The sequence below is a fragment of the Sphaerodactylus townsendi genome, linkage group LG13 (genome assembly GCF_021028975.2).
Source record: "Sphaerodactylus townsendi isolate TG3544 linkage group LG13, MPM_Stown_v2.3, whole genome shotgun sequence".
NCBI classification, from domain to species: Eukaryota; Metazoa; Chordata; class Lepidosauria; order Squamata; family Sphaerodactylidae; genus Sphaerodactylus; species Sphaerodactylus townsendi.
This window is the reverse complement of record NC_059437.1, coordinates 38,085,063-38,099,803: the sequence shown is the minus strand read 5'-3', so window position 1 is coordinate 38,099,803 and position 14,741 is coordinate 38,085,063. Positions and strand designations below refer to the sequence as shown.

The 14,741-nt window shown below is 47.7% G+C and overlaps 1 protein-coding gene across 6 annotated transcripts in view; it reads right to left on the bottom strand.

Annotated features, from left to right (window-relative positions):
• Positions 1-14,741, bottom strand: part of NF2 (NF2, moesin-ezrin-radixin like (MERLIN) tumor suppressor) — a 93,978-nt gene that overhangs the window by 39,450 nt on the left and 39,787 nt on the right. For all 6 annotated transcript variants that reach the window (XM_048514042.1, XM_048514043.1, XM_048514044.1 and 3 more), the window contains exons 11-13: positions 13,108-13,230; positions 11,002-11,219; positions 8,607-8,712 (exon numbers count right to left, since the gene is read on the bottom strand). In XM_048514042.1, the coding sequence (XP_048369999.1) occupies positions 8,607-8,712; positions 11,002-11,219; positions 13,108-13,230 (447 nt within the window). The remainder of the gene's footprint in view (positions 1-8,606; positions 8,713-11,001; positions 11,220-13,107; positions 13,231-14,741) is intronic.

Sequence of the window (14,741 nt, the reverse complement as noted above, 5' to 3'; positions counted from 1 at the left end):
CTGCCCAAGGGTAGAATCTACCGCATGAGTCCCAATGAGGAGAAGGAACTTCGTGCCTTCTTAGCCAAGAACCTTGCTCGCGGATTCATACGACGAGCTACCAAACACACACATGCTGCTCCTGTATTATTTGTTAAAAAAAAAAGGACGGGTCTTTAAGGCTCTGTACGGATTACCGAGGACTCAATGCGGTTTCCCTGTCCAATAAATACCCTTTGCCTTTGATCAAGGACCTTTTAGATGCATTGGGCAAGGGACGTATTTTTACTAAGTTGGATTTAAGAGAAGCATACTACAGAGTCAGGATTGCAGAAGGCTATGAACATTTGACTGCATTTAACACAAAATTTGGACAGTATGAATACTTAATAATGCCATTCGGGTTAAGTGGGGCCCCCGGAGCTTTTATGGCCCTCATCAACGAAGTTCTACATGACTTATTATACAAGGGAGTAGTGGTGTACTTAGATGATGTTTTAATTTATTCACAAACCGTGGAGGAGCATGAAGCCTTGGTTCGGGAAGTATTAAAACGCTTGCTCGACAACTCCCTCTTTGCAAAACTTTCTAAATGTTGTTTTCACCAATCCTCCATCGACTATTTGGGCTACCGGATCTCTTCCGAGGGGTTAAAAATGGATCCTGCTAAGATTGAAGCAGTCCTCCAATGGCCTGCCCCCACCAATCGGAAAGAACTCCAGTCTTTCCTAGGGTTTGCTAATTTCTATCGTGACTTTATACCCCAATTCGCTGAACTGACTCTCCCACTCACAGACCTCTTACGCACTAAAGGTAAAGACCCACAGGCTGCCAAGCCCGGGGCCCCTCTTTCTTGGTCTAAGGAATGTCAGGCAGCCTTTCAACAGTTAAAATCAGCTTTTACTACCGAACCTATCCTAAAACACCCTGACCCAGATCTTCCTTTTGTGGTTCATGTGGATGCCTCGGACAAAGCGCTTGGTGCAGCCCTGTTGCAGAGAAATAAAGATGATAGGCTTGTTCTGTGTGCTTATTTATCAAAGAAATTCTCCGGTGCTGAGCTCAACTGGACTGTAGGGGATAAAGAGACTGTGGCCATCAAAGTAGCGCTCTCCACTTGGCGCCACTGGCTGGAGGGGGCTAAACACCCCTTTCAAGTTTGGTCGGTTCACAAGAACTTGGCCGCCCTTTCCACCCCCCTCAAGATGTCCGCAAAACAACTCCGTTGGGCCGATTTCTTTTCTCGTTTCTCTTTCACCGTCCATTTTTTCCCTGGAAAAACCAACAAACTGGCTGATGCGCTCTCGCGCCTGCCCGGGGAGGGGGGTGGAGCTGCCTTACGGGATATCCCGCGCACTGTTCTCTCCCCCCTCCCAATTGGGGCTGGCTGTCACTCGATCTCAGACGTCCACTCCTCCTTCACCACCCATTCCCAGCCTGATCTCTCCTTTCCTGCGGGAACTCGAGGAGGCGGGGCTGCGCGAGCCACCGGCGGAGGAAGGTGACTCCCAATTACGCTTGGAGAATGGTGTTTGGAGGTGGGGGGATTGTTGGTACGTGCCTCCCCCCCTTCGTAAGCAGGTTCTCGAGGCCTGTCATGATGCCCGCTCGGCGGGACATTTTGGCTTCCTTAAGACTCTGCATTTGGCCCGCCGTCAATTCTGGTGGCGCGCGATGCGCAAAGACATTGAGACATATATCAAAGGATGCTCTGTTTGTGCGGAAGCCAAATCCGTTCCGGGAAAACCCATGGTCTGTTAAGCCTCTCCCGGTGGCCTCCCGTCCCTGGGAAGTCATCTCCATGGATTTTATTACGGATTTGCCAGAAAGTCAAGGCAACACAGTCTTGTGGGTGGTGGTGGACTTATTTTCCAAGCAAGCCCATTTCATCCCATGTACTTCCATCCCCTCCGCTCCTAAGTTAGCGCGTCTGTTCATTCAGCATATTTATCGTCTACACTCCTCCCCCGTCAAGGTGGTGTCTGACCGCGGGCCCCAATTCGTTTCAAAGTTCTGGAAAGCTTTTCTGGGCTTGTTGGGGGCCGCCCCGGCAATTGCCGCCCCCTACCACGTTCAAAGTGACGGTGAGTCGGAGAGAACGAACAGAACCCTGGAACAGTATTTACGTTGTTACACCAACTATCACCAAGACAACTGGTGCGATTTAATTCCGTTTGCAGAATACGCCTACAATAATGCGGTTCATAGCAGTACAAAAAAAAACCCCTTCGAAATTGTGTCTGGCCGGTCCTTCCCTCCGCTGCCGCAACTACCTGCTGAAGCGTTGAATCCTCCAGAGTTCCAACAGTGGATTTCATCTCTGGCCGAGGGGTGGAAAACAGTCCAGACCGCTTTACAGCAAGCTAAAGATTCCCAAAAACTTCAAGCGGATAAGCACCGCTCGGATTTCCCTTTACGTGTGGGCGCCTGGGTATATTTGTCTACCAAGAATCTCAGAGACGTACATAAATTTTCAAAACTGGGCAAAAGATTCGTGGGACCTTTTAAGATTACTAAAGTGATTAATGATGTCACTGCCCGTTTAGACTTGCCTAATTCTCTAAGTAATATCCATCCTGTCTTTCATTCCAGTTTACTCAAGGAGGCTCCCGTTTCCGATGCCTGGCACGACCCTCCGGAGAGACCCCCGCCGACTATAATTGATGGCCACAAGCATTACGAAATTGACGCCATCCTGGACTCTCGTTTTAATCGCAAACGCTTGCAATATTTAGTCTCTTGGGTGGGATAATCAATGGGTCTATTCAGAAAATATTGACGCCCCTTCCCTCATTTCTGCTTTCCACCGCACCTTTCCGCACAAACCTGGGGGGGAGAAGGTTTTCTTAAGGGAGGCAGAGTGTAAGGGATTCGATGGTGTTGATGTTCAGAACAGCCGCCTGGCCTTGACTGAACTGACTGAATTCCAAAACCCGGGCGATGGGCCAGCATCTGCGGCGGAGACTCTGGTGGAGGCCTTATCTCTTCGAGAGAGATGAGAACTCCGTTCCCATGAGAAACCGGGAGGGGGGATGGGATGGACAGAACTATAACCTGTGCTTCTGGCGGGAGACTTTATTCCTGCCACGTCGTGTACGTGAGCTTTCTAGGATGTCTGAATAAACGGTCTTTTACACCAAAAAGCCTTTTATTTCTGCTTCTATGGAATTCCTTACAGAAGGTCTTGCAATGAACCTTTTTCTGAAACCCTTTGGGGAGTGTAGCAACCGATTGTATAACAAGGAGAAGCAGTTCTCAATGGAACATTTCTGGGACTGATGCAGCTGGAGGGGTGGAGCCAAACTCCTATCCCACAATGTCCCCCTTAATTATACTTCAGCTCTAGAGGCAAAAATATACTTGTGATGCCTACTGATTAGCTCACAATGAGAACATGGAGTGCATACATGATAAGAAAGCCTGCTTTGTTCCATAAGAGTTTAGCCAAGGACATAATAGCTTCATGGTACTCAGATGTGCGAAGATGCTGTAGCTCGCTGCCGTCTAAGCCAAGAGTCTTCTAGCTGCCTTCTAAGCCAAGAGTCTTCTAGCATCAAAATCAACAGCAAAGCAATTTAGGGTCCTGAGTTAAAATTTGTGTGGCCCTGAGAAGTAAGTCCTAGCAAAGACACCCCAATCTGTATTGTGACAATACTTAGAAAGGAGACAGCAAGCTTCAAAGATTCAACAAACTTCACATGAAATGTCTCAGCAATCCTTACCACCACCTGGTAATAAAGCCAATTAAGATATGATACCCTTAGAGCCACCTCTTTCCTCATGAACAGTCAGATCAAATCTAATGCCATATTCTGAATTCTTTTAGACAGCAGCAAGTTGGGCCTTTTGACTGTGGCACCCTGCCTGAGAGCACAACCTTAATGCTGCCTGGTTGTTGTTGTTGTTGTTTTGTGAGCAGTGGAAAAATGGGTATTCAAGAAGGCTTTTCAGACTGATATGTGTTCCTCATCTCGTCCTCCTGATTCTTCTCAACATTTGGATCTGGTGGTTTGATTTTTTTTGATTGCTCCGATTTTGATTTACCTTCGGTTTTAGAGCTACTCAAATAAAGAATTCCTATGTGAGAGGTGGTCTGAAGCGAAGGCTATTTTGTGGGGTCAATGGCAGAGGTGAGATCTGCAGCGGGAACTTCCTGGCTCACAGCCCAGTCCCGTGGTGGCGAACCTATGGCACTCCAGATATTCATGGACTACAGTTCCCATCCTCTCCTTTATATAATAAGGCAACTCTATAATGGTACAAACTGTAGAGTAAAGTGCTTGTGAGAAGGTCTTATGACCAATTTCATTCCAACTTACAAAGGTGTGAGGCAAGGTTGTGTATTAGCACCAACCTCAATCTTTTTTTGAGCGATCTACCTTTAGCTTTAGTGGGAATTAACAGCCATGCCCCTAAATTAGGTACAAGGCACATCCCAATTCTTTTATATGCTGAGTTCCCATCATCCCCTGCCAGCATGATGCTGGCAGGGGATGATGGGAACTGTACTCCATAACATCTAGAGGGCTGCGAGTTTGACACCTGTGGCCTAGTCAGTCTCTAAGCCACTATGCTGCACTAGCTCTCTTAAGAGAACACTAACCCCTCATACAGGATTGCCTTAAGTGTTTCAGGCATAATATAAACCGAACTTTTTGGCACTTCGCCAAACAAGTTATTTCAACATGATAATTATAAACCACCCCTTTACAGACCAGTCCTGTCCCTTCTTCCTTAGGGACAGCAGGCACCTGCCCATTCCCTCGGCTTCTCCTCCTCCTTTCCTGCCCTCATACCAGATGGATGCTTTCAGTCCACCACCACCTATGTGCATGAAACCACAACAAAACCCATTAAGGACTGAAGGAAGCTGGCCTGATAACCCAGTCCCTGGCATCACGCCTGCTTAAATTAGCAGCCCTGACAGTTAGAACAATGGTGGGGGGGGGGGGGGAGAGAGCCAAGAGTATTTGTTCCAAACAATTCTCCAGCAAAGCGACCGAGCAGCCAGTGCTCAGCTCAAGGGGCCTCTGGCTAGAAATGCCAGGCTCGTTTTTCCACTGCAGTCAGTCCCCTTAAAAGCTTTTGAAAGTTTGCAGAGAGCCTCAGAGAATTTGGAGGAAAAGCCATTAAATTCAAGCCACCTTCGTTCTGCTTCTTTAAACACTCACTCAGGGTGACGCAGTGCTGAAACACAAGTTGTGATGGTAACTGCTGTAAAAGGAACTTGTTTATAGGGTTTATTTGTGACAGCAACAAACCAACTTTCCCCACACACACACACCCCCCCCCCCCCCCCGCAACTGTTTAGCGCTGAGGGGGATTTTTTTAAAAAAAGACACGCACCAGAGCTTTGATTTAGCACACTTGCAAAGGAATGCCACAAAGTGGGGGGGGGGGGGGGATTAAAAATGCATCGCTTATGTGCCTCTGATTGTGAGAGAAATTCCAAGCCTGCACTCTCATTTCCCATGCTATTCTGCCTTCATCAAATTGGCATAAGAAAATCCTGTTCACTCACTAATAGAAACTACGGCTTGACAGAAACAGGGTTCCAATGCAACTTCATCTCAAGGGTGGCCCCCTTGCCCCAAAACGCTTACCCACCCACCCACTCTCAGTGAACCGCAAGAGACAAACAACTATTGGCGGAGGGGTTGCAACAACAAAAGAAAAGCCGGTATAACGATGCCCGGTTGTCTGGTGACATTGGCCCACCTAGAACAAGAACAGCAGCATGGCCAACTGCAAAGCAAGGCCACCTGGTCATCTCTAGACCTGCTGCGCTTCACGTCCAAAAGAAGACAGGCAGCAATCAGATTGTGTTGCTAGGACTGTCATACCTCTGGAGCTGAAACACTGTACTTCTCTGCTAATGGCTAAGCATTGCTTTTCAGGCCAGCCTAAAGAGGGGAAAGATCCCCCTGCACAAATAGCTGGCAAGCCAACTGTATGGGAGGATGAACCTCATCCTTCCTTGCTTTAACCATGTAACTGCTATCCCATATGACCGGGTGATGACTCCTTAGCCTTGCCAATCATTGGTTAGCTACTGTGTTGCTGGCACCTTGCTGGATGGGTGGCATGCAAGGAAAGGGGAGGGAGGGAGGGGAGGGGTGGCATGCAAGGGGGAGGGAGGGGAGGGGGCCCGGCATCTGGACATGGCCCACCCACCCTAGAGGAGGGGAGGGGAGGGAGGGTTGGCATGCAAGGAAGGGGAGGGAGGGAGGGGAGGGGTGGCATGCAAGGGAAGGGGGGTAGTGAAGAGTGGCATGCAAGAGAAAGGAGGGAGGGGGTTCCCATCCTGCGGGGGGTTCCCATCCTGCTGAGAATTCAGCCACCCAATTGGCTAGTAGCATCCAGAGGCTTGGTTGTGCAGCCCCACCTCAACTGTTTTAGTATGATCATTTTTATCTTGGGAACTTCTTTGAATATTTTTAGCGCAAAAGTGGTCTAGAAATCTGGCAACGTGCTTGACTTTGTATTTTGCTCACCCCACCCTCTGCCTTCCTGCTGTCTTATGCCTGCAATCTTGCTATGCATACCTCTCTTTAATCTCTTCCACAAAAATCTAGTTTTCACCTTGTCCTTTTCCCAGCTGAACATCTTCCATGAGGCAGGGGCAACTGGTAGCCTCTCTCTCAGAAACCCACAAGAGTAACCTGAGGTGTGTTTTGGTCCTTAGCTGTCCCTTTCCCCTTGTACTCCCCTTGGTTATCCAACTTCTTTTGAGCCTTCAAGACAGAAATGATCTTGCTGCCGCTGCCATCCCGCTGTCTAGTACAAACCTTAGAATGCAGCAAGTTATAAACACAACAGAACAAATAACTCCTGAGGCTGCAGAGGGAATACCTTCGCTCCACAACACTACCTGACAGAGAGTTACACTGCTTAAAAATATATGATTATTTAACAATGCGCAGATTTTGCTCCTCTTAAGAGTTCGCTGCCTTTCTATTTAATTAGGTGTCTTGTTATTTTTCTACTGAGAAGATGGTAAAGGGATTTAAAGAGTCGGCCACTTGATAAAACCCAGGAGCAGATGTCTAAATTTCACTAACGCAAAAGCTGACCGATTACACTCAATAAGCACACAGCAGGGAAATCTTGTAAAGATCCTCAAGATGAGAAAGGAGCACAAACACATCTCTTGACAGAATTTGGTTTTTAGAGGAAGATCTTCATGGCCTTTTCTATAAGCCCTGAACATATACACAAGAGAGCCTTCAATATGGAACTCAGCAGCTGAAGTCAAAATCCCTGGTAACAAAAGATGAAACTTAATCCTGACAAGACAGGGGTTAATTGGGTTAGTAGAAGAGAAGATCTGAGACTTCAGACCTCTCCTGTCTTAGATGGGGTTATACTCCCCTTGAAAAAACAGGTTTGTAGCTTGGGAGTGCAAAGCAGTCAACTTAGAAAACCAGGTGGCCGTAGTGGTTCAAAGTGCTTTTGCCCAGATTTGGCTGGTGTGTCAACAGCGTTCGTTCCTGGGTCATCAGATAGTGCTATGGTGATCCATGCCTTAGTTATACCCAGACTGGACTAGAAGAAGAAGAATTTGGATTTAAATCCCACTTTTCTCAACCACAAGGAGTCTCTAAGCGGCTCACAGTTGCCCTTTCTTCCCCTTCCCACAACAGACACCTTGTGAGATAGGTGTGGCTGAGAGAGTTCTGAGATAATTGTGACTAGCCCAAAGTTACCCAGCAGGTTTCATGTGTAGGACTGGGGAATCAAACGCGGTTGTCCAGATTAGAGTCCACTGCTCCTAACCACTACACTACACAGATTACTTCAATGCACTCCATTTGGGGCTACCCTTGAAGATTGTTCAAAAGTTCCAGCTAGTGTAGAATGCTGTAGACAGACTGCTGCACAGGGTCAGCTGTGAAACTTATGTGACTCCAATATTACAGCAATTTCACTGGCTGCCAATCCACTCCTGAGCCCAATTCCAGGTGTTAGTTTTGACCCTAAGACCCTACATAGCTTGGGACTGGGGAGCTGAAGGAACATCTTCTCCTATATGTTCTCCTGCTTAGGAATTAAGTTCTCAGGGACAGTCTGTCCTGACTGTCTCAGCAATCAGAAAGAGGGCCCCCTCACACTCGATCTTCAGAAGGTAGCTGAAAATGGTTTTATGTAGGAATGCATTTGGTTAACTCTAATAGAAGTCCTACATACTTTAAACATTGGCTTTGTTTTTAATCTACTTTATTTGATGTGCTTTTATGAATATTTGTAAGCTACCTTGGGCTCTGCTAGGAACAAAGGCAGCAAATAAAGAAAACGTTACCAAGTTTCTAGCCCTCTTGATTATAGAATGTGGGGGTGGGGGGTGGGGGTTGCTTGCAGCCTTTTCTTATTGTACCAAAAACAGACTATTAATTTGAGCATAACTTTCAGATACTCCCCATCTCTATCTCCCTGGTCTTGCTAGAGCATTTCTCCTAGTCTCAATAGCGGAAATTATACAAATGAATGCAAATTCACTGATACAGATCTGCTCCATTTGCATAATTTCCAACGCAGCATGCAGATCTTGGGATTGTAGGGTTCAGAGGTTTCAGAGCGTCAAGGTGGGTGGTGGTGGGGAACAGGATGGCAGCACAGAGTGTTCTTACTGTGTAAGACGACTTGCTGGTAATTTCCAAAAGCTTCTGCTTTGCTCTCCGCTCGGAGTCGCGAGCTTCCTGCAGGTCCTGCTTGAGCTGGTCTGCCTCCTTTGCCCTGTGCCCAGTGACAAAAAACAAGTCAAGGGCCAGAGCTGGACAACAACGGATCAAAACCAGTTCTGTAGTCGCGACCCCACACTCACATCCCTTCCTAAGCCAGCAGGGCACTGCACCAGGTCTCATCAGCCCAGCTGTGCTTCAGGACAAGTTCTAGAAACTCTCGGGGCTCAAAGCGCAAAACTTTCCAATCTAAAAGATAGTCAAATGCTACTACTAAGGGCACTTAAGTCCACCAATTCCAGACAGGATAAGCAGTACTTAATCAGGGTACTCAAGAGTATAAGAACTGCTGCACATCGCTTGTATTTGAGGTAGAGAAACGGGAGGGGGGTGGGGTGAAGAAGCACAGAGAAATGTTAGCAAGGCGCTGCTTCCAAACAAAAAACTGGCAGAAGAAACAAGATGTCTGGCAAGCCAGGTACAGAAATAATGAAAAAGAGAAGGCGGAAGCCCAAAAACATGAGGGGGGGTGGGGGGTGGGATCCAGAATGAAATTAACGCTATTGTTAATTTGCCAATTAACGAATGCAACTTATGACAAGAGCTCTTGGCGGCAGCCCTCATATGCCCCAAAGATTGGGGAAGCAGAGGCCTGGAGCACAGCAGGAGCCTCATGAATAGGAGAGGAGGGAGGGATGTGAAGCACGATAGTGGCACGAGGGGGGAGTTAATTAATTCCATTTAATATCTAGAGGCAAAAAACCTAATTAATGGCATCTAAATGCTTTGCAGAATGCAGTTTGGTTTCGACGAGCAGCTGAATAATCAGTCGGTGCTGAAACCTAAGGGCTCACCTACAGGGCGCTTCCTCTGCGCCTGATTTTGTACTGTAGCACTAAGTCAAAGGAGGGTACGGGAGGGAAAGTCCGGCAGGGTCACTGCACAGAGGTAGGCAATGCTCTGGACACCTTCAAACCCCTTTGGGGTCACCATAAGTTAGCAGCGACTTGACAGCACTTTCCACCACCGCTGCACAAAACACCCCTTTCAAAATAGTACAGTACTAAATCATACTACTGCAGTATCACTATTCCCATTGGGCAGATCTGGGAAGAAAGTCAGTGGGCTAAGGGAAGAGTGGCTTAAAAGCACTTAATGTTCATGGATTTGAACCATTATGCTTTCATTCCCAACCCCCCCACTTGGGCTAGCTGAGGTGCACACAGGGTTCACCACAGCCCAACAGTGGCTCTGGCAGGTGCCTGCTTCTGCCACTGTGTGTAGTACTGTGTGTAGTTCTGGAGGATTCACTTAAAAAAAGGATGAGGACAGAATGGAGCGGGTGACGAGGAGAACGACGAGGATGATCAGGGGCCTGGAGACCAAGCCCTACCAGGAAAGTCTTCGGGATCGGGGGAGGAGGAGGAGGAGGAGGAGGAGGAGGAGCAGCTCCTTTCCCTTCCTCTCCCTACAACAAACACCTTGTGAGGTAGGTGGGACTGAGAGAGTTCGGAAGATCACCCAGCAGGAATGTAGGAGTGTGAAAACACATCCGATTCACCAGATAAGCCTCTGCCACTCAGGTGGAGGAGTGGGGAATCAAACCCGGTTCTCCAGATTAGGATCCACCTGCTCTTAACCACTACACCTCATTGGAGACTGATGGGGCATGTGATCACTCTCTTTAAGTATTTGCAAATCTGTCATTTAGAGAAGGGCACAGAGCTGTGCCTGTTGGCAGAGAGTTCAGGACTCACAATAATGGGAATAGATTACGGTTGGAAATATACTGGCTGGACATTAGGAAAAAAATTTTTACAGTAAGAGTAGTTGAGCAGTGGAATTGGCTGCCTTGGAAGCTAGTGTGCTCCCCCTTGCTGGCAGTCTTCAAGCTGTAGCTGGACTAACACTTGTCAGGGATGCTTTAGGCTGATCCTCCATTGAGTAAAGGGCGGACCAGAGAGCCTGTGTTTTCCCTTCCAGCCCTATGATTTTATATTCCCAAGTGACTTAGAGATGTAAAGGAAAAAGGAAAAGAGTTTCCATGACAAGCACTACTATTTTGCTCATAATGACTTGTCAGAATATTAGTTGGTAAACTAGCATGTACGGTGGTGAAGAGAAACTCTGGTCTTTCATTTGCAGGAAACAACAGAAGCATGGTCAAGACTAAATGTTATGGGAGTGCTGGGGAAGAGAGAGTGCAAGCACACAGATATAATACTTGGACAGAACAGAAGCAGAATAATTTCTGCTGGTGTACAAAACAATTAGTCTTCGACAAACAACATCTGAGCAAGCAAAGGATGCAACAATGTTCACCTTGCCTCTTCTCCAATCTTACCTTCTTTCAGATTCTTCTGCCATCTTTAACGCCAGCATCTCCGCCTCCAGCACCTTTTGCTCCATCAGCCGTTTCTCCTCCTCCGTCCGGATGGCCGTAGCCTTGATCCGCTGCATCTCCTGCTCCGCTTCAGCTGCTTTCTGAGCCAGAAGTTTTGCTTCCTCTTCTGTGATCTGGGCTTTTTCAGCCAGCAAGTCTGCGGTTTCTTCAGAACGCATCTGTGGAAGAGGGAGGGAGATTGACATCGGCCAGGCCTGACAGATACCTGCCAGCATCCACCACTGGTCACCAAGAAAGCTTCTCCAGTGTCAAAGCTGAAACCCACTGCCAGATAAATCAGCCGAGGAAGACTTGGCAAAATGCTCTCCCACCACTTCCTCCCTCACTGCTGTGTAACCCTCCATCCACAGGGCAGCTGCATCCTTCCCATCTGCGGTCCAGCACTGGTGCTGGCAGCATAAGCTATTTCTCCTTCTGCTGTCATCCAGTGGGAAAAAGAACAGTTGGGAGTAAGAATAGCTGGCTGGCACTGCTTCTCCTGGCTACCAGTGACTGCTAGATCAGGAGGGTGAGCACGCAAGTGGTGATGGTGGTCAACTAGACAGGAAGGAGGACATATATTGATAGCTGCCCTAGTAGGACAGCAAGAGACGGCATCTGGCCCTGCTGCTCCCAGGGGCCGCTATTACTTGCTCATTCAGAAGTCAAATGAACACATACATGAAGCCGGCTTACATGACGTCAAACCACTGGTCTTATGAGGTTTGTATTGTCTATGTTGACTGGTACTAGCTCTTCAGGCTTGCAGGAAGAGATCTCAGGTTGCCTCACACCCAATGGGACAGGGGTCTGCAACCTGCGGCTCTCCAGATGTTCATGGACTACAATTCCCATCAGCCCCTGCCAATACGGCCAATTGGCCATGCTGGCAGGGGCTGATGGGAGTTGTAGTGCATGAACATCTGGAGAGCCGCAAGCTGCAGACCCTCAAACTATGAGATGTCAGGGATGGAACCTGGGACCTTTTACATGCAAACTGGATGTTCCGCCACTGAGCCACGGTCCTTCTGTGCAGGAAGCAGGAAGAAACTAGTCCTAAAACCAGTGCCTCGCTGTATACGGAGGAGGTGCCACTGCTTGAGAGGTAGGCAGGTAGGAGACAAAATAAGAAGGAACCAGACTAGAAACACTTTCTCTTGAACCCTAAATCTGGAATGCAATGACCACATTCCAACAATCCACTTTCCTAAATAGTTGCAGCTATGCCAACCCATGCCAACCATAAGCCCACCTCCAAAAAGGAAAGGATGCAGATTTTCAGCAGCAAGGACAAGCTCTGATGTCTCCTGCCTTTGCTCCTCAGCAGCCTCTAGCTCAAAAGCACAAACATACAGAATGTTCTGCATTGTTCCTGAGCTCCCTCTCCCTTCATATGTAGTTACCAAAACGTTTGTGTTCACTGCGATCTATTCACCACTTTAATATTTTGAAAGTTCTTTTCAATTAAACTTTGAAATCTGGTTCGACAGCAAAGAGAGAGAGGGAGAGATGACTGTGTGAGGAATCCAGCCAAACCATGCTACGTACAACCCAGCAGTAGGAAAGGATAGAATTGTTCCATGATCAGCCCCAAAGGCCACCCACTGGAAACTGACAAACCTGGGTTTTGCTATAGATTAGAAAAGCAGGTTTCCCCCATAATACGGTCCTCAGAATAAGACTGTGTGTATGTCCAGTAGGCAATGTGTGTTCTTCCAATAGTGGGCTCACAGCTGAAAAGGTGTAACCTCTGTACACACATGAGAGCCCTCCCTATGACAAAATTCCATGCAGACGTCATTACAAAATGTGAAAGCTGGTCATCTGAACACACCCTATATCAGGGGAGGCCAACCTATGGCGCTCCAGATGTTCACGGACTACAATTCCAATCAGCCTCTACCAGCATGGCCAATTGGCCATGCTGGCAGGGGCTGATGGGAATTGTAGTCCATGAGCACCTGGAGCGCCATAGGTTGGCCACTCCTGCTATATCAACACATACTTGGTGCGTCAAAGACTACGACACAGAAGAGGCCTGCAAAATTGGCCCTTAATGGGACTTACCAGGGCTTCGTTAGCCATTGTTGCCTCGTCTTTTAATTGCAACAGCCTTCTCTCCAACTCATCCCTCGTTCGCTCTGCCTCTTCTCTCATCTGTTTCTCTCGGGCTAAACGTTGGCGCTCCATCTGGGAAAGAGAAAGAGATGAAGGGAAAGAGATGAAGAGGAGAAGACACAGCTGTTAAGAGCAACTGATGTGCCCAGATTTCTGTTTTCTGCGTAGAAATAAATCAAATTTCCAGAGCTATGGAGGTTTATACGTGTCTGTTTCCCCGTTCGGACAATAACTCACTTGAAGGGTTCAAGGATTTTATTGAAGACATGGGAGAGACATGATAAGACAGTTCCAGCAAAAGGGCGCCAAAACTGTTGATAATATGTTGTAGCAAATCCCCACCTCCACATGTGAACCAAGACAGTAGTGAAAGTCCAATCTGAGAGCTCGTCCCGGCCACAGAGCTCCAAGACCAGAAGAACAGATAAGCTGTCACAGACTTCTCTCTGTGATACACCTCTGAAGATTTCAGCCACAGATGAAGGCGAAACATTAGAAACGAGATCTACCAGACCATGGCCGCACAGCCAGGACAACCCACAACAACCAATTAAAAATATACTTTAAGAAGTGTTTATGGGTCACTGGAGTAACATGTAGTTCAGCTATTCCAAGCAGCAGGCTACTGTCCACAGGCCCCAGGAGACTTTGGGCTTGGGCTTCACGGGCAGCACTTGCCACACACTAGACATCAAGCCCCTTTGGAAGGTGCAGGACTTAACAAACCAGTTTGTAATAAAGCATGGCAAGGAGAGCAAGTATAAAGAAGAAACAACAAAGAACCTAACAGGCATACCTACATCTCTGGCCAGTTCCCAAACACTCTCAAGTTTCTCTCAACCATAAGGGCTAGGAACTTCTTTGATGTATATCCAAGTTGAGAATTTCAGGACTCCAGATTCCAAACTCATACACTGAACGAACTCCAGTCACACAGCACTGATTACAAAGGGACCAGGAGAAGAAAAGTTCCCAAGTGGAAGAGACTCTAAAGAGGAATTGAGAAGACTCTTGCTGGGCATGTACTATACCCGCTCATTCTCTGCAGCAGCTGCTGACAAGAGGCCAAACACTACAGGGGAGAAAACAAGCACCCTTCTGATATTCTGACTGCCCTTGAATCTGTTTCACAAGGCTTTGATTATAGTTGCCTCTACTCAGACAGGCCTCCCTTTCCCTAAAAAGCTCTGCCAAGTTCAAAGCAATGATTCATTCCTCACTGACACCCTCCCCCCCCAAATCTAAAGCTGACATTCTCCAAAGGGCTGCAAAACAATCCTTCAGCGAGTCAAAATAACAACTTGCTTGACCTAGTGACAGACTGAGATGAGCACGATGCCCTCACATTCCCTTTGGACAGATTTGGTTTCTGCGGCTCAAGCTGAACTAGACACAAACCTTCTCCTCGGCAAGTGTGGAGAGACCATCGCTGCACTGGCTTCCCCAGGAACTGAACTCTAAATCCAGAGTAACATCTCTGACATGGGGAAATCTAAGCCCAGGCCTTCAACCGAGCACTCCAATGAGCTTTGCCTCTCCTGCAGCGGTAACAGGCTGAGCTGCTGCTGCTGTGTAGCAGCTTA